Source organism: Gnatocerus cornutus, chromosome 5 (assembly GCF_029298725.1).
Source record: "Gnatocerus cornutus isolate USDA-ARS CGAHR chromosome 5, icGnaCorn1.1, whole genome shotgun sequence".
NCBI lineage: Eukaryota > Metazoa > Arthropoda > Insecta > Coleoptera > Tenebrionidae > Gnatocerus > Gnatocerus cornutus.
In genome coordinates this window covers 5,352,680-5,370,816 of record NC_142237.1, presented here as the reverse complement: position 1 = coordinate 5,370,816, position 18,137 = coordinate 5,352,680, and the positions used below count along the sequence as shown (strand labels likewise).

The 18,137-nt window shown below is 32.9% G+C and overlaps 4 protein-coding genes across 4 annotated transcripts; 3 read left to right on the top strand and 1 right to left on the bottom strand.

Moving 5' to 3' along the window:
- Nucleotides 1-5,388: 5,388 nt before the first annotated feature.
- LOC148173866 (brachyurin-like) lies at nt 5,389-6,434 on the top strand. The gene is made up of 6 exons (XM_088035698.1): nt 5,389-5,455; nt 5,510-5,660; nt 5,711-5,877; nt 5,933-6,019; nt 6,071-6,210; nt 6,258-6,434. Exons 1-6 carry the CDS (start codon nt 5,389-5,391, stop codon nt 6,432-6,434), a joined length of 789 nt encoding a protein of 262 aa, XP_087891824.1.
- A 4,716-nt stretch (nt 6,435-11,150) lies between these two features.
- LOC148173865 (brachyurin-like) lies at nt 11,151-13,450 on the bottom strand. The gene is made up of 6 exons (XM_088035697.1): nt 13,333-13,450; nt 11,898-12,141; nt 11,686-11,852; nt 11,546-11,632; nt 11,360-11,499; nt 11,151-11,312 (listed from the first exon to the last, which is right to left on the bottom strand). The coding sequence occupies exons 1-6, from the start codon at nt 13,448-13,450 to the stop codon at nt 11,151-11,153; spliced, it is 918 nt and encodes a 305-aa protein (XP_087891823.1).
- A 1-nt stretch (nt 13,451) lies between these two features.
- On the top strand, nt 13,452-14,773 carry LOC148173864 (serine protease 3-like). Its single transcript, XM_088035696.1, has 3 exons — nt 13,452-13,482; nt 14,424-14,563; nt 14,615-14,773. Exons 1-3 carry the CDS (start codon nt 13,452-13,454, stop codon nt 14,771-14,773), a joined length of 330 nt encoding a protein of 109 aa, XP_087891822.1.
- Nucleotides 14,774-16,981: 2,208 nt separating this feature from the next.
- Nucleotides 16,982-17,800, top strand: LOC148173863 (chymotrypsin BI-like). Its single transcript, XM_088035695.1, has 5 exons — nt 16,982-17,048; nt 17,100-17,250; nt 17,295-17,456; nt 17,512-17,597; nt 17,646-17,800. Exons 1-5 carry the CDS (start codon nt 16,982-16,984, stop codon nt 17,798-17,800), a joined length of 621 nt encoding a protein of 206 aa, XP_087891821.1.
- The last annotated feature ends 337 nt before the right edge of the window (nt 17,801-18,137 follow it).

Sequence of the window (18,137 nt, the reverse complement as noted above, 5' to 3'; positions counted from 1 at the left end):
AATCCGATACTAACAACAACTCTATTAGAGGAACTTGGTTTCATTACAAACAGAGACAAAAGTAATCCACTTCTCTTCCAAGACAAATTTTTAGGTCGTCGTTTTTGATACTATCAACATTCTTATTCTTTTACTTGACGACAAGAAAACTAAAATCTCCAAGAAGATTTGATGTTTTCAACGACACTTCACATGTACCGTTGGGACATTTACTTATTGGTTAGCACTTTTGGTATCAGCATATCCAGCAGTAAAATACGGATAGCTCTATGTGCAAATTTTTCAAGGGGAATTTACTTATTTTTCACCAAGTCCTCAGAAAATATAACTCCAATATGTTGATTGCTAAAGCAGTTCACAGGATCTTGAAGGGTGGCACTCGAATATTGCAAAAGCATATAATTCAATACGAAATGAATCATTGGAAATTGAAAGTACGCTGCATCCAGCTCAGGTCGGGCACTATGGCTGGTGGAGTTCTATGTTAAAAACTAGGGTGACGAGGGTGACGACGCAGTGACCAAACTGTTCGTACCGACTGCTGGTTACAGAATCTGGTTTTTAGGAGTTTGCAGGTATAAACTGAGGATATAAGAATGGTTTTTTTTTTGTCTTGTGGAATTTCCACAGTTAGGAACTCCAAAATAGAAACAAAAATGTCGCTGAGGCTCAGCAATGAACCAAAAACCCTTTACAACAATGATCTTGAACTTTTGACAGTTATTTAGGTACCAAGTGCTTCGTCAAAGTTTGCGAAGCTGTAATGAGGTAATGTTTTTCATTGAGAAAGGACAACACAACAGTCTTCTCTTACATAAATTGAATAGGAATTCACAACTTTTCAGGCTAACAAGAAGGATTGCCAATTTTGCGAGCATAGGAAGATGGTTGGATGCTTTGTACATTTCTTCTAACGAAATGTTTTCGCTGATCTCGATCCTTGAATGATCTCGATGGAAACCAAATTATACAATTTTTAATCAGATTGTACAGGTTTTTGGATCAGTTTGTGTTCAATTTGAAATACCAATATGATACATATTTTTCGTGGCTAAGAGATTTAAATTCCTTAGCGATAGATGCATTTATTTACAGTAACTTTGACAAATTTTTTCTTACTCTAAATAGATCTTTAACGACCAAGCTGAAGGCATATTAGTGGTTCCCAACTGGCCGTTACAAGCATGGTTTTGATGCTGAAGTAAACCTTGTTTTTTAGTATCGATTACAGATCAACACACACAATTGGTGGTAGGACTATCGTGAAAAGAAGAAGGAGAATGAAGTCATGCTTGTCTTTCCTACAAAATGTTTTTATTTTCAAAACAATAGTTACGATGTCACAGATCGGCACGTTGCTTTGTTTGGTTATACCAGATTGTCTGTCATTATCCCCTCTTAATAATATATGTACCTAAAGGATCTGTAAGTTGAGAACAGGAAAGTTCAAATATGAAGACGTATGGATGCAGCTTTTCTCAAGTGCTTCAATATATCTTATTTTTGGTTTTAATTCTAAAATCTTAAATTGTTTCATTAATTTGTCCTACAAGCGAGGTAAACACTGACTTTTGGGTACTGCTCATCGGGTGCAAATTTTTTGTTACCAAAATGGAGAGGATAAAATCAAGATTTTAAATGCATTAAACACTAGCTCACAAGCGGATATTCACCCCTGTTACAGCTTCTCTTTTTTTAAGAAGATGAAAACTCACTCGTAGCGTCCATTTTACTACGTTACAAGAGTTCATTCATGGAGGTATTGAATATTCATTCTTAGGTACCCAGATAAACCTCAGGAAGGCAACTAGTCAAAATATCAGTAGATGGATCAAGAGTACTCTCTCTCTGCAGCTGGTATTGATATTGAGAAATATTCTCATTTTGCAAGACATATGTCTAACTTAGTTGTTAAAAGGCAGGGAATTTCCATAGATGTAATTTGGAAGACCGCTGGTTAGGCAGAACAATCCTTGTCCTTCGAAGGGTTTTATAATTGACCTGTACAAGGTACATACCACATAGGAGCATAATTAATGTAGGGTAGCATCACTAATTTTTTAGTAAATCCTTTAATCGTATTCATGTATTCTTCCACACATCACTAAATATTTTTATTTTTTGATGATTGTCTAAGGGAAAAATCGCAACGCAGCTTTAAACATCTACAAGTTATTATAAGTGATTAGAGGACGAGAAACCGCCATACAATTATTTAATCAAATGAATTTAATGAAATTCGATTATAATTGTATTAGGTTTCTCGTCCGAATAATCACTTCCCTCCCATCCCAACATATCTGCCCCAATTGGAGACGTTGCAATTTTAGCTAAATAGGGCTTTATGCTTTAAACATAATGAAGTATGGCTGCCGCCTAGAGATATAGTTGTGCCAGGGTTGGCAAGAATGTGGCGGTATATTTGAATTGCTTTATTTTTTGATTTTTTTTCCTTAGAAATATGCGCGGATTTGGGCCACGCTAGAGCGTTACTACAAGTTATTATAAGTGATTATTCGGACGAGAAACCTAATACAATTATAATCGAATTTCATTAAATTCATTTGATTAAATAATTTTAGCTTCAGACATTTGAATCGGCTGTTGAGCTACACGCAGCCAGAACAGTATAAATTTTCATATTTTCAGGTTACGGGCGTTGTACCAGTCAATATCATAAATTGCATCCACTCTAACAGACATATGTATAACCATTAGGTATAATTGGCATTATTCTTACCGAAATGTTTACTTCATCCGCCGGAAACATAGCCATCATAAAAAAGCTGTTGATTCCAATGAGAAAAAATGTACTTTTTCGATGCTCGATCAACCAGAAAAATGTTGAAAGCGTTTGAATTTTTAATAAGCAAAAGAGGGATTTATCTCCTTGACTATTTTTCGTTCTTTTAAAATTCCTTTTGAAGAGCACTAAGGCAAACTTTCAGAGAATAATTTGTATAAATAATTAATTTTACAGGTCATTGATTTATTAAATTTAAGGGGTATTTTAATAGTATATTAAAGAACGTGTTTTATAATGGCCAATTTGGTGCACTCGTCCCATACAAAACGAGCCGTAGGTGAGTTTTGTATGAGACGAGTGCACCAATGCCATTATAAAACAAGTTCTTTATACTATTTTTTCGAATTTGCACCCTTTTTTTAATAAAAATTTAAATTTTGCAATTCTAAGAGTTTTCGTGTTACTCGATTGGTAATGGTTTTGTAACCACGACTTGCCACTTGATTTTCAAATTCAATTTAAAATTTGACATTTATTGAGTTTGACTGTCACTGAATTTTAACCTAACCTCACAACCTGCATTCACATCTATTATATTTAGGTACATATATTGTGGGCCGCAAAGGACAATTCAATTATATTGATATATTTTTTATTCACGCAGCAATTTATTAAACACGAATCGTAAATGGTGAAATTGACCAAAAACTTGACAGGAAACCGGTGACAGCCAGACTAATTAGTTCTGCCAACTCTTTAAAAACAAAATTTCCTATTTTGAGTTCTCTTATAGATACTCTTATAGATACGACTCCAAATTGAATACTCTAATGAACCTGTTAAAGCGGCAAATTCGAAAAATTCTTTTTTTCAATTAAACATCAGTGGTTTGGTGACTTATTGTTAGACTTTCAGCAGGGTTTTGATAATGTGAGTAAATCTAATGCTTATCTACAAAATTCAAAACTTTCAAAAATTACATCTTTTATTATTTTTCTGAGTTTGTTTTCAATAATTTAAAAATCTACATAGCACGTATTTGCGCCAGTTCAAGAGGCCTGCTTCTATTGGCTCAAAACTTTGTAGCAAATTTGTTAAGGTTCAAGTGTATCTAGTATCTCAAAAACAGTAAACTCAAAAATTTTGAAAAAAGTCCTGAAGATATAAAACTTTATTCTAAATCATCACATAAAATTTAAAAAAGTCTGTTCTGCGGTTTTAAAAATAATTTTAAAAAATTTAGTTTTTAGGTACTTTTTAGGCTGTTTTCTTTTACACTAGTAGTTAAATTCACTTCATATTCATATCAAAAATGTGGGAATTTTTTATGAATTTTTGATTAATTTTTAAATTTACGGTTTTCAAAAAATGTGTGCTTTTGATAACTTTTGTTAATATCTACCATAATTTCTTTCCTTTTCAATATACAAGTTATTTAAATATTTTTCTCATTTACCAAAAATTAGGATTAATCAAATACAGTTTGTAGCACACAATAGTCGGGAAATACATAATTATTTTCTCATTTTTTTTTTTTTAATTATTTTTTCTCTTATAATAGAATCCGCTTTCGTCGCCTTGTTGATAGATTCCTTTCTTACGGGCAAAAAATTGTATCCAAACACGTTGTGTGATTCATACAATTGCTCATTAAAATACTTGGCTTGTTCTTACGAAATCCAGAAAAATTGTATGTTCGACTGGAGGTTCATTTTTAGCGCAAAGATGCATGTGTTGACAGAGGCAAAAACTGATTTAAAGTTGCTACTGTTGTTATCTTAAAGTATAAGAACAAAAATACAGGGTGTTATGGAAATGAGTGCGCAAAATTAAACTGGTAATAAAACTCACCATATGCAACAACTTTTATCAATAAAAAAAATCCAAAATGTTTTCGTTTTTGAATTAAAAATCAGTGAAAATTTGCTCTGAAAACCAAAAGACTAACCTTCATCTATGCGACTAAAACCATTGCTTCATAAAAACGCGTGGTAACATCAGGTGATACTTCGCCGCTCATTTGTAATAACGATTTTTGGATTTTCTATATGTAATGTTTGAGAAACCGTAAATCTGTCACTCAATTTTGTCACTCCTAAATTTGTTTTTGAAATTATGTATTCACCAAAATCAATTTTCAATTATTTCCATCTTCCTAGCAGTGCTCTTACAGTACATTTTACCAAACGATCTAGTGCGTTTATGGATTTGACATTTTAAATGGTTTACTTACCGCAAACCCCCATAAACATAATCGTCCTCAAAAGAATAATTATATTCAAAAGAATATTCAAAATAGCAGCCATAGAAAGGATTTTAAAGAATAGAGAATCATAAGAAGCAGCATATAGCCAAAAAAAAAATTAGAACTTCTCAGTATTTTTTAAATTGTTCAGTCCTAGTTTCTGACAATTTGGTATTTTATTTATTTCCTATTGACAATAAAAACCCCAGCGAAAGAATTTGTGACTAGTCGTATCAAAAACATTTCTTTTTAAATGTCAAATTAGGTACTCAGGTGGGATTATTTAGGTACACAATCTTTATTACCAAATTTATTGCCTTATCACTCGATGACAAATTATTATCTTACCATCATAATTTAACATAATATTTCGCGAGTTTTTTCGAGATTCGTCAAAATGAAAATTGAGCTGCTTCTTCTTCTGGGCGGCCTTTTCTTCATTGACTCGCAATGTGCAAAACCCGGTATGGCACCTAATTTTTGATAAATATAATTAATTAATATAATCTGTACTTCAGATTCCCGTGTAATCGGAGGGACAAACGCTCCAGCGGGTAATTATCCCTTTGTTGTCGCAATTCACGTTCAAACATCAAACAGCAAATTCTTTTGCGGTGGTGCTCTTCTTCGTCCTCAGTGGGTGCTTACATCAGGCCATTGCGTCTACAAGTGAGTTTCTTTTATCCAGTTGTAACTCAACTTAATTTAAACTTTTTGAGTGCTACACTTTTTACAATACAGTTGGGATCTACAACTTTAACACAGGCGGATCCGGACCGAGTTACTGTGGCTACTTCTGAATATTTTCTTTTTCCGGAGTTTAACCCGGAAACTGTTCAAAACGATCTTGGACTAATTCAGCTGAGAATGAATGTGACCTTAACTGGTATGAAATTTTGTGAAAGATCAAAACAGAATTTGATCTTGTGTTTTAATTTTAGATTGGATTCAAACTCTGAAAATTTATCCAGGTACTTTATTTGACTACGATATGGTTACAGCTTTTGGATGGGGGCAAACTAGTGATAGTAAGAATTCATCTTTTTGTTTAAATTGCTGGTAATTTATAGTACTTCCAGCTGATCCCGAACTTTCTGAGCATCTACAGTATGTTCAGTTATCTGTTTTAACTAATCTGGAGTGTCAAGTAATTTATGGAACTCAAATTACCGAGAATATGGTTTGTGCTGAAGGGAATTATAATGAAGGAACTTGCACTGTAACATTTATTATTACCATAACTTTAAAGTTAGAAAGATTTTTTAGGGTGACAATGGTAGTCCTCTGGTTCAGAGTTTGGCGGGATCATATTGGCTAGTAGGAGTTGCAAGTTTTATTAGCGGAAATGGATGTGAAAGTACTGATCCTTCAGGATATACAAGAACTGCTCCTTACTTTGTGTGGATGAGAGACACGATGGATGGAAATCCTTGGACAAATTAGGTGTGACATGGGTTTCAATCTTTTTTTAAAAAATAAATATTATGAAAATAATGGTCATGCAGTGTCCCAGAACGCTCGCACTTTCTTTTAACGTGAAATTTTCCATCAAATCTGACCTGAAAATGAAAATGCGCTGTGATTGGTAAACTTTAAGGGGATATCTAACAAACTGTAACGGTAAATTCTGCTTCAAAATTCTACGTAAAGGAAAAATTATATGAAACATTTTAAACATCCAAACGTTAAATGTAGCATCTCCCTTCAACCCTCATTATTTGCAGACGGCACTCTTTTAGTGACTTACCCATGGTCAGTCTGCTTACTACCGTAATAAAACCATAAATAAAAACTACTTCTTAAAACCCCAGCCCAAGTGGTTCAGATTATTATTACCATCATCTTGTGGTCAGGACAATAGCTAATAGTTTTGACTGCACTGATGGCCAAATTATTATTGCCCATGGCCAGTAAATCTTAAATACTTTGATCGTTGAGTGCGATACTTTACAAATTACACCCATGAAATGTAATAATTACAATATCTCATTATTATTATTTAATGTTTATCTTCATAAATAATTTAAATTTTTCCCGAAAAGGTCGGATTTGTGTAATTGCAAAAATTGAAGAATTAATAGATGCACTGAGATCTTCGAATTTTGTCCAAGATTTTTGTAAACTTAACAAAAAATAGTGAACATAATTATAAATAATTAAATTATAAATAATTAAATTATAAATAATTAAATTATAAATAATAATTATATTCTGTTGTTTTAGTAATTGATCTATCTTTTAAAACCTTTAAATTACGAGAAAATTCTCAGTTTTTTCACCACCCCAAAGTCATAATTTTGACAACAAGACGTTATACTACTGTCTGGTTGTTCTCAAAATACGTATGTGTGAATTTTGAAAAGTCTACCATGTGGAATGCAAAAAAATATTTCGCTTTCAGCCAAGTTTTCGTATTTAATTAATCAAAAAGTCATTAAATATTCACTTTACAAAAATTGTATATAGCATTTAACATAGTGCACGGTGAACAGATTCATATGCAAAAAACAGAAACCAATTCACTCAACTAGTTTGCGAGTAATCGTGTTTGGAAAAATACATTGAATTTGCCTTATATTGAAATTTGTTCGAGATCTCCTTAAAAAATAAAGATAAAGACAAATATTTATCACCTAAACTATTCTAAAACAATTTAAAATAATAATTCATCAGATATAAAGTTCAAAATTTTGAAATGATTATCCTCAAAGCTACGTTCAGTTTGAATGAAATAGAAAAATCTTGTTTCAGGCAAATTTAAGATTTTGTGTGTTTATGGAAAAGCTTCAGTTGTAAACTATCCTTTCGGCTACAAAATTGATTTATGGTACCCGCATTTTTACCTACCAGACAGACCTCTCTGGTACAGAGAAAAGAGATGTTACTGCTAAACAAGGATAAGATGTTTCGAATTTGAAATTTTCGAAACACGATTTCTCAAAAACTATTAACTTTAAAAAAAATCTGTTTGGTCGACATTATGTAAAATTAGTCTACGCATGTGGAATGCTAAAAATTAATTTGCTTTCAGCCAAGTTTTTGTATTTAATTAATCAAAAAGTTATTAAATATTCACTTTACAAAAATTGTATATAGCATTCAACATAGTGCACGTTGAACAGATTCATATGCAAAAAACAGAAAGCAATTTACTCAAATAGTTTTCGAGTAATCGTGTTTCAAAATACATTGAATTTGCCCTATACTGAAATTTGTTTGATTTCCCCTTAAGTAACTTTGACTTGAATTTTTAAGACTTTTTGGTACTACAATTTTGAGAAAAAAGTTTGAATTTTATTTCTGGCCCTCAAAATCATGATTGAATAGTGTTCCTTCATTACGTTGAGAAAAAACTAGAAGTTATTTTCAATTGAAGGGATTCAAATTTTATCAGCTACATGTTGCATATACCATTTTTACTTCGTTTTTTCTAAATTGTAATAAACAATTTTTTTTTTATATTCATAAACTGTAATAATAGAACAACTTGTGCAATAATCGCTAATTATATTTCATACCAATTGATAGTGTGGCCCCCATTTTAGTGTTAAAGAGTATATACACATTGAGCAGTATATTGTACTAGGCTAGGAAATTTTGGAAAAGTTGGTATTACTTGCAAAGTAATGAAGCAGAGGGGGATGACGCAGTCAAAGTTTTAATTGTTCACATTTTCTGGTTTTCAAAAAGTGGATTGTAAGCGGATGAAAATGCTTGCGCCAATGTTAAAAAAAGCAATTTCGGTCTTCATTTGCTCTGTACCAATGTGTAAGTTGACCATTAAGGTTTCACACGAAGGTCATTATTTTGTTTAAAATTTAAGAGCATTAACTATAGACAAGAGTTCAATGGTTACAAAGGAATATTGTCTGGCCACTATGAACTTCACTGTTCTGTAAGTTTCACCATTCAAGAAAGGTTGACCTAATGTTTGGTGTATTTGAGGCCACATTCAATTTCTTTCTATTTGATAGTTTGGTTATTGCAAAGTCTGTTTGGTGTACATTTGCGATATCGTTAAAAAAAGTGATCACTTTTGTAAAGGAAAACACTTTTGGAATCGTCTAATTGCTACAAATCTTAAAAATGCGCCATTAAAGGGACACAACTTTGTTAAACTTCTTTGCAATGGGAAGTTTTGTGCTGACAACCGCACCTCAGAGTGAATCCCATGACAATTGGCCATAATTTGAAAAAAGACGACATTTTATTTTCTACACTAAAACAACATGAAATCTTTGATATGTGAGGTATAGACGTATTCAAATTCTGCAATTCAAAATCCTCGATGGTTGAGGTAGTTAGAATTTACCTAAATACGAATTGAACACTTTATAGTTGACTATGTAAACATTAAAAACTTTGCTAAATTCTCCATGTGTTTCACTTCTAACCAGTTCTTCTAATAAGTTAACAACTTAAATATTTCAGTCATACGACTGCGGGCCACGCTAACTTAATAATTTCATGGTCAACAACTAGAAAAAGAATCCACTTCTTTGAAAACCATTCAAAAGCCATTTCAATTTTGAAATAACTTCAAATTTCCGTAAATACGGGAGCCAATTGTCAATGTTTACAAATGACGACGTTTCTGTCAAAGTGCTGTCAGACAAGGTCGTCAACTTTTGGTGTATAAAAATGTTCCTATGAAGTACATTCCTCCACACAATTTTTTGGGATAGTCCTAAATTTCGGGCCAAGTTTGACATTTGGACCTCACTATCAATTGGAATGAAGAAGTATATATTTAGATTTTTAAAATAAATTAGTAAATAAACTGTTAACTTGTCACATTACATCTGTCAAAAATGCCATCCGAAACGTTCCTCTCTGCCAATGCCAGTACCAACGACACCATTGGCCTCAACACCGCCAAAGAGAAGATCCTGGTAGGCATCATCGTTGTCAACATAATTGTGCTCATCTCTTTTATTATCCTTGTTGCAACTCTCCCCAGTCGCTGTTGACCTTTCCAAATAAATTTCTGACGCAGACTTTTGACCAATTATTTTCTTTGCTCTCAATAAAATGTTATTTACTTTTGAATGCTGCGGACCTGGCAGGGGTAAGATAGGAAAGGGTAGGTAAATGTGACGATGATTCGACAAAACGTCACAAAGTTGTCAAATCTCATTTTTCTGCTTCTGTGAACTGAGAAAAAGTCTCTCTCCTCCTCTTTCGATTAATGAAATTCGCCTAACTATTCGCTTCGCGAACGCTTGTGCTAATTAACAAATTTGTATTGTACGATATGGGCACCCCGTAGACTAAAACCACATAATAGACAAAATGTAAGGTCAGTGAAATCGATAAACTGTCGTACGATCAGACGATGCAATTCAGTAATAGGAATTGCAACGTCGTGATTTGAGGGGGTTCATCACGTTCTTGATTAACGAAGATCTTGAGCAGGAGGCTAAGGGTCACATCCAGATAATGTTATTCACAATAATGTAAGTAGGATAATATAATATATTATACAAGTGTCCCAGAACTCATGCCTAGCCGAAAACCGGGCATATCGGGAAAAGCCGTGAATGTGTAAATTGCTGAAAAAAAAAAATTCCAACTCCAACGAAAAAGAAAAAGAAAGAAAGAGAAAAGAAAAGTTGACCAATCACAAGGCCGCGCGGAAATGGTCTGGAGGATACACTTTCGTGTTGCTAAAAGACCAGTTTAAATTTTTTCTTTTAAATTTTGTATAAACAATCTGGTCTACTGTAAACTTAATTGACGTTAAAATGACAGACTTCAATCAATCAGTTAACTCCTTGAACTTAGTGAAACGGCTCAGCGTACTTTAGGGATTGACTAGAGGGTTGAATACCACGGTTGACGAGCGTTGAATGGCAAGTGACACGGCGTCAGGACAATTGACACTGTGGAAAGCTAAATTCAAAGTCAAAGTTAAATTGACATTAGATGTGAGTTATAACAATGTAGTGGACCAAATCAATTTATTCTTTTTAAGATTATTTGTGCGTGAACTTCTGGGATTGGTCATTTTCGTTAAGCAATTTCTCAGTTTTAATGCATATCAGGACAAAGCAAATTGCATTTTTGGCGTCCTCGTGTGAGGAATAACAAATTTTCTTATAGTTTGGTGTCTTAAAGTGAAATTTATTTTGAAATACGCTGTATCTACATTAATTAAGTTTATCGTCCATAAACAACCTCACGTAACCAAGGATAATAAGTTGTAATTCTTGTAAATCCGGAAGGATTAGGACTTTCACATCCGTTTGCACTTACAAAGCTTGCAATGCCTACAATGTAATATTTTCCAGACATTCTTAGAAGTGGCCCGCCATTATCACCCTAAAATCCATTTATAAGTTAAAATACTTTATCAATCTATTTTTTACAATGCATGTTCCCTCGTTGTAATTTCCTGCTGCGCAAACCATTATATCGGTAATTTGTTCTCCGTAAACCGTTTTGCATTCCTCGTTGGATAAACTAGATATTTCAACAAACTGAAGATGGTCCGAAGTTCCAGAGTTTGCTAAAGTGCACTCATAGTTTAGGAAAAATAAAAAATAAATACTTACAGTCGCTTGTTTGTCCCCATCCTATAGCTACCAGCGGATAATCGTCGGGAATTTCAGGTACATAAAAGTTAGCATTTTGTAAATAATCTGCAATAATCTGTTAATATCGTACGTGTTTTTTTTTCGATTAACAAAGGTACCGGTTTCAGTCACATTCATTCTCAATTTTATGAGTCCAATATCATTCTGGATCGTTTCTGGCTCGAATTCCGGGTGGAGAACGTATTCAGAGCTCACGAGAGTAATTCTATTAGGATCTTGTTCGGTTAGAGTTAAAGATCCCAGTTGGATCGTAAAAAGGGTGGCACTAGAACAAATAATTAGTGACAAGATTTGTGTTTTGAAGACTTACTTGTAAACACAGTGGCCTGAAGTGATTATCCAGCGAGCGCCTACCAATGCGCCACCGCAGAAGAATCTGCCATTTGGTGTCTGGATCTGTATAGCTGCAGCATATGGAAAGTCGCCAGCTCGAGCGTTTGTACCACCAATTATACGTGAATCTATAGAAAGAATGATGTCATTTGGGGCTGTAAGAGTGAAATTTTGCTTACTAGGTTTGGCGGTTAGTTCAACAATTAGAACCACTACGATACCTACAAGAAATATGTTATTTTTCATTTTGTGTTTGATAGTAGACACATCTGTTCAAAATTGAGTACAAAATGTTTATGATTTATGACCACAATTTAAGTTACTACTATAAGCTTACATTTATTATTGTTTGCCATATAACACTAAAGATAAGTTGTGCTATAGATGTATAATTTATCAAAAAACACCAGGTAAATTCCCGCAAAAAACTATTTTTATTTTAATTATATTCGTTAATATCTTAAATATTATTTAGTCTTATATTCATAAACTCGTGTCTACGACGTGCGTCTATCACTCCAACAACTAGTTTTACCTGAAAAAACATCTTTTATAAAATAGTTATTTAAGCTACAAGGAATTTCAGGCAATTTTTGAGGAAGGACGTAACGCATGTTTATTCTAAAAAAAAAACTGTTAATTACGTGGCTCCTTGAGTTATTACAAAATGTGACACTAATTGATAAAATAAAAAATTAAAACCCATCTAAATTCAACACATGATACCATAAACGAGAAGCCACAAATGTGTATCTTATTATTATTATCATCAAAATTGATTTTTTCTGCTATACTGAAGTAGTAAGATAAAAGTAAGTATAAATATTAGGATATGAAGTCATATCTTTCCCAATTTCGTTAACTTTATCATCAGTAAATGATTGAACATCCAATGAAAAATCATTACTTGTTCGTAGTAAATGTCGCAGCGCTTTTGGTTCTTACAATAGGGTCGAAACCTGGTAGGAAGATATCGGAGTTAGAAACAGGACCATTTTACGTTTTTTGCAGATTCGCGCATTATAGGTGGCAGAAATGCTACAGAAGGCCAATTTCCGTTTGCTGCAGCCATCCAAGTCCAAACTGAGTTCAACAGATTCTTCTGTGGTGGTGCTGTAATCCGTAATCGATGGGTGATTACTTCAGCCCATTGTGTCTATGAGTGAGTTCTCAAATGTTAAACTTTGTAGCCGACAGTGTTGTAGTGCTATACTTTTAACGATTCAGTTAGGGTCTCTTAGTCTGACAACACCAGATCCAAAAAGAATTACGGTTTCAAGTTCTGAGTATCACATTCATCCATACTTTAGTCCACAAACTTTCCAGCATGACATTGCTCTTATTAAATTAAGAACTAACGTGACGGAAAATGGTTAGTGTCAAAAAATATGTGAACTATGTTATTTACTTACTTCGAATATATAAAGTATAACGAGTATATAAAGTATATAATAAAGTGTAACTGTCAATATCAGATTCTGTAAACGATACTGGACTGGTTGGAACTGAGCTTCCTTCTGACACTTCCATGATGGCTTTTGGATGGGGTCAAATTAGCGACTGTAAGTATAATAAAAAAAATTTCTATTTCGCGTTCATAATGATGATATTTCGATACGCGTTTGAGCGTATTTCGGTATCGTAATAGACCAATCCCGTGCGAATATTTCCAGGAGCATTTATTTTTCTGAGGTTTGCAGCAGACAAACCGTCAACCTGCCGTCAACGTTGACAATTTAGATTTTGATTTTGATAAACCATGATAAATCGATCAATACACTATTATTTCTTGTTGTACTTGGCTTAATAATTCATCGGAGAAAAACTCTTTGGATGCAAGAAAACCATCATGATCATGATAAACATCTTCGCTCTCTTGGCTCCCTTGCGCTCCGATAAACTCAAAACGTCACACCTGTCAAACTGACTGAAATTGGACTTGGCTACTTCGAATTTTTTTCCCGAACATTTTGCAAGTGCCAACTACCCTAAAATTCCCTAGATTTCGAAATCAAGTTTTTTCGTTTAAAATAAGGCGAAATAGAAAAAATAGCGTATGATACTTGTTCATAATGCATTTTGCCGCACTTACTACTTTATGGCACTCCTCGTTGCGCTTGCCGTGTCTTAAAATCGTGCATGCGGCAAAATGTTCATTATGAAACGCGTTTTATAATATACTATTATAATGACTCGAAATAATAAATATTATTAGTCAACAAGGTTTCGTATTGGAGAAACAAAAGTCATTTATAAATGTATAATTGAAGACTTGACATAAAAACCGGGTTAAGCGCTAAATCTTGTATTTTGAAATAATTAAATATTTTTTTTTATACCCATCATTGTCATCTAAACCGGTCTGCAAAAATTATGTAATTAGACTTTGCTAATGAGCTTGTAATTTGACTTAATTGAATTTGATTTAACGTGCGTGCAGCAAAATTTTCATTATGAAACGCGTTTCAAAATATATTATTGTAACACTGAAATTATATTGTAGCGAATCCTGAATTGTCCGAGTATCTTCAGTACGTTAAAATGGTTAGTATTTCCACGCAAGAATGTCAAATATTTTACGGGGAGAAAATCACCAATTTGATGGTTTGTGCACAAGGAAGTTACATCGAAGGAACATGCATAGTAAACACCAAAACATTGTTATTGCGTTTTATAAGCTTCAAATTATTTCAGGGTGACACTGGTGGTCCTCTTATCATAGATGATGGTACATTTAGAGTCGCGGGAGTTGCAAGCTTTATTAGCTCATCTGGATGTGACAACAATCAGCCTTCGGGATTTACAAGAGTTTCCAGCTATTATGATTGGATAAAGAGCATTGTTGATGATTAATAATTTAATTTGATTTTTATTGTGAATTTCAACTCTTTTTCCTTTCTGTACCTACATAATAACAAAAGAATAAAATTTGAAGGAGTAAGTTACCGTGCAATCCTTTAAAAAACAAATTAGGCCATTATTTCATAATTTAGAAGTTTACCTAGGTTATTTTATTTATACTTCAGTTTGACGTTTGACGGTAAACTCAAAATTTGCTGAAGCTATAAATAACACAATCAAAATTGCTTACGCTCGCACTATTTAGTGACAAATGCCAGAGTGCTTGTTTCAGGAATTGCAAATGTGTTATAAAATCAGAGGCGCATTTTATATTTGGGGACTACAAAAATTCCCTGCAGGAAAAGTAAGGTTTAATGGAGAATAGTAATTTGTAATAGAAAATTTGCAATCACTGGAACGACCGTGTTTCCGTCATCGTCAAGTATTTCCTAATAGATATAAAACTAAACGTTTCATAAGATAAATAACTGGATTTCGAAAATTCAAGCTTTACATAATACTTAACCTTTAAACAGTACATATACGTTTTGATATTTTTCTTATAAACTACAAAAGATGAGAATTTGCAATTTTAGGAACAACAACAATAAGCGAAAAAGACAAATCGAATGACAATATTCACGAATTCGTGACACTTTCGGTTATGGCGAAAGTAGGAGTCAATTTGCTTATTTAAATTGAAACACCCCATATATTATTGCATTTTCAGATTCCACTTTTAAATTAAATAAGTGACTTTATGTTTAATGTACTATACAGTATGTACCCGGATTGAGTTCACAAGAGGAAAAAACTTTTTATTTTACAGAAAAATTACGAAGGAATAATATTTTTTGCTTAATTTAAAATAAATAAATCTTTAATTAAAACTTTAATATTATCAAGCTGTGTTCTGGAAATCGAAAAAAACAAAGAATAACGAAGAACTTTTTTATTTCAATTTAGCAAAAAATGTCAAAGGAATGAAATTTGTTCCTTAACTCAAACCAATTTCTACTATTTGATTGACCCTTTACCTGTTTTAGCACATATTTCAATTCTAACTCGTAATTCTTTAAGACTGTTTCGAATTTTCTCAATTATTGTTAAGGATGCAATTGCATTTTTTTCCAATTTTTAATACTTACACATTATTAGGTAAATTTTTCTTTAATCTTTAACGCACTATTTGATTTTGTGAAGCCACAGCCTGCTATTATTTGAACACGATTACAAAATTTAATAGATAAAAATAATGAAAAAATTAATTTTAAGAGAACAAACTAATAATTTTGAAATTTTAATTGCAGATTTATCTGTTTTGAAATAAGCAAAAAATGTTATTCATTTGTCATTTTTTTGTAAAATGGAAAATAAACTTTTTTTCCCTCTTGTGAACTCAATCCGGGGACATACTGTATAACTCTTTAAAACTAAAATGGGGTCACACTATCAATTGATATGAAGTATACTTAAATTGAACAGTTTCAGAAAAATCTTGATTTTTGTAAAAAAATTGCACGACAAAAGTGAAATTTTCTTTCAGCGATAAGGAAAAAATTTTCAATTTTATGTGGATCTTTTATAAACAAATTTAGTGGTCTAATAGAAATAAAAAATTCTCAAAAATGTTTGTGAAAATATTTTTTTGGTAATGCAAATTTATTTATTTTTTTTGAAAAATTGAGATATTTCAGAAATGTTACAATTTACGTATAGCACGGAACACAGGTGTCCCAGAATGCTCGCACTTCCTCTTATAGGAAATTCTCCATGAAAATCTGAATTGATTGCCGTATCGCACAATCTTCAAGAACAATTTATCCTCTTTAGAAGTTAATTATGAAACCTAGCAACATTAATATTATTTGTGCTTGACCTTCTGGTGGTCATTTTCGTTAAGCAATTTCTCAATTTTCATGCACATCAGGACAAAACAAATTGCATTTTTGGCGTCCTGATTGCTGCCGGCATCCACCCGTTTTCGGCTAGGCGCGAGTTCTGGGACACCTGTATATAACTAATATAACTATGTTCTGTGAATCGAAATGTAACAAGGGATTACAGCGTTAAGAGCCACTCTGTTAAAGTATCTATTGCAATGTTTTGATAACCAGATAAAACGTATCAAATAAAATTCGTAATATCCGGTAAACATTCTGACTTGTCCCAATTTTCTGAAACTCTTCTAAAATCATCCATTTTTCATTCAATCACACAATGAAAAATAATTTGTTTCTTGCAAGTGTCGCCGCGCTTCTGGTCCTCCACATTACCGCTAAGCCTAGTAAAAAAAATGAATGATTTCAAAACAAGACATATTCACGTTTTTTGGCAGATTCACGTATTAGTGGAGGTATAGTTGCTCCAGAAGGCCAATTTCCGTTTGCTGCAGCCATACAAGTCCAAACCGCGTATAACAGATTCTTTTGTGGAGGTGCTCTGATCCGTGATCGATGGATTCTTACTTCAGGACATTGTGTCTATAAGTAAGTTTTCCAAAACTGAAATTTTGTAAGTAACAGTTTTCTAGTGCTACACTTTTTACCATTCAGTTGGGATCTGCCAATTTGATCAAACCAAATCCTAACAGAATCACTGTTTTAAGTACCGAATATTTTGTTCATCCAGACTTTGATCCCTTGAGATTCCAACATGATATCGCTCTTATTAAATTAAGAAGTGTCGTAACGCAGTATGGTTAGAATAATATTATACAATGTATACTAGAGCCTAATTGTTAATTTCAGATTCATACAAGATATTGGAATGTTAATAAATTGGCTTAAAAACAGCCGGATAGTGTTGGCTTTAGGTTGGGGTCAAACTAGCGACAGTAAATGTAATTTTAATTTTTAACACTGAATTAATTTTTGTATTTTAGCTGAAACTGAACTGTCTGAGTCACTACACTACGTTCAACTGGTTACTATGTTTAACGAAGACTGTCAATCAGTTTACGGAGACGAAATTAGCAGTTCCGTGGTTTGTGCAGCTGGAAATCCTAAGGAAGAAGGAACATGCATTGTAAACATTTAAATCATCCAAGTGACTTTTACAAGAGCGCCATGTCATTTTAGGATGTTTTAATGATCAATAACACTGCAGCATTAATAAAATTGAACAAATTCATTTTAAGGTCCACTTTGATATCACGTGTTTTGCTCCGTTTTCGTTTTTATATTATTTATAATTGACAAAGTTTTATTGTTTTATAACAGTGATAAAAACAAGTAGAAGCTTTTTCATTTTCATTCTTTTGTCCATATATCTTGATGAAGTTGATTTAGCAACCGATGTGTTCAGAACACCAGCAATGCGTTTGGAAACAACTATTTTGTTTGAAGTTGATTTTTCAATATAGCCACTAGCCACA

What these genes read in the sequence shown, in the direction of transcription:
- LOC148173865 (XM_088035697.1), bottom strand. Translation starts at nt 13,450, where the DNA reads ATGGAAGTGTCAGAAGGAAGCTCAGTTCCAACCAGTCCAGTATCGTTT. An exon ending in ATGGGGACAAACAAGCGACT is followed by an intron (nt 11,500 to 11,545) that starts GTAAGTATTTAT and finishes AGTGCACTTTAG; the next exon opens with CAAACTCTGGAACTTCGGAC. An exon ending in ACAACGAGGGAACATGCATT is followed by an intron (nt 11,313 to 11,359) that starts GTAAAAAATAGA and finishes AATGGATTTTAG; the next exon opens with GGTGATAATGGCGGGCCACT.
- LOC148173866 (XM_088035698.1), top strand. Translation starts at nt 5,389, where the DNA reads ATGAAAATTGAGCTGCTTCTTCTTCTGGGCGGCCTTTTCTTCATTGAC. An exon ending in CTCGCAATGTGCAAAACCCG is followed by an intron (nt 5,456 to 5,509) that starts GTATGGCACCTA and finishes TCTGTACTTCAG; the next exon opens with ATTCCCGTGTAATCGGAGGG. An exon ending in TCAGGCCATTGCGTCTACAA is followed by an intron (nt 5,661 to 5,710) that starts GTGAGTTTCTTT and finishes AAACTTTTTGAG; the next exon opens with TGCTACACTTTTTACAATAC.
- LOC148173863 (XM_088035695.1), top strand. Translation starts at nt 16,982, where the DNA reads ATGAAAAATAATTTGTTTCTTGCAAGTGTCGCCGCGCTTCTGGTCCTC. An exon ending in CCACATTACCGCTAAGCCTA is followed by an intron (nt 17,049 to 17,099) that starts GTAAAAAAAATG and finishes GTTTTTTGGCAG; the next exon opens with ATTCACGTATTAGTGGAGGT. An exon ending in TTGGGGTCAAACTAGCGACA is followed by an intron (nt 17,598 to 17,645) that starts GTAAATGTAATT and finishes TTTGTATTTTAG; the next exon opens with CTGAAACTGAACTGTCTGAG.
- LOC148173864 (XM_088035696.1), top strand. Translation starts at nt 13,452, where the DNA reads ATGGCTTTTGGATGGGGTCAAATTAGCGACT. An exon ending in ATGGGGTCAAATTAGCGACT is followed by an intron (nt 13,483 to 14,423) that starts GTAAGTATAATA and finishes ATTATATTGTAG; the next exon opens with CGAATCCTGAATTGTCCGAG. An exon ending in ACATCGAAGGAACATGCATA is followed by an intron (nt 14,564 to 14,614) that starts GTAAACACCAAA and finishes AAATTATTTCAG; the next exon opens with GGTGACACTGGTGGTCCTCT.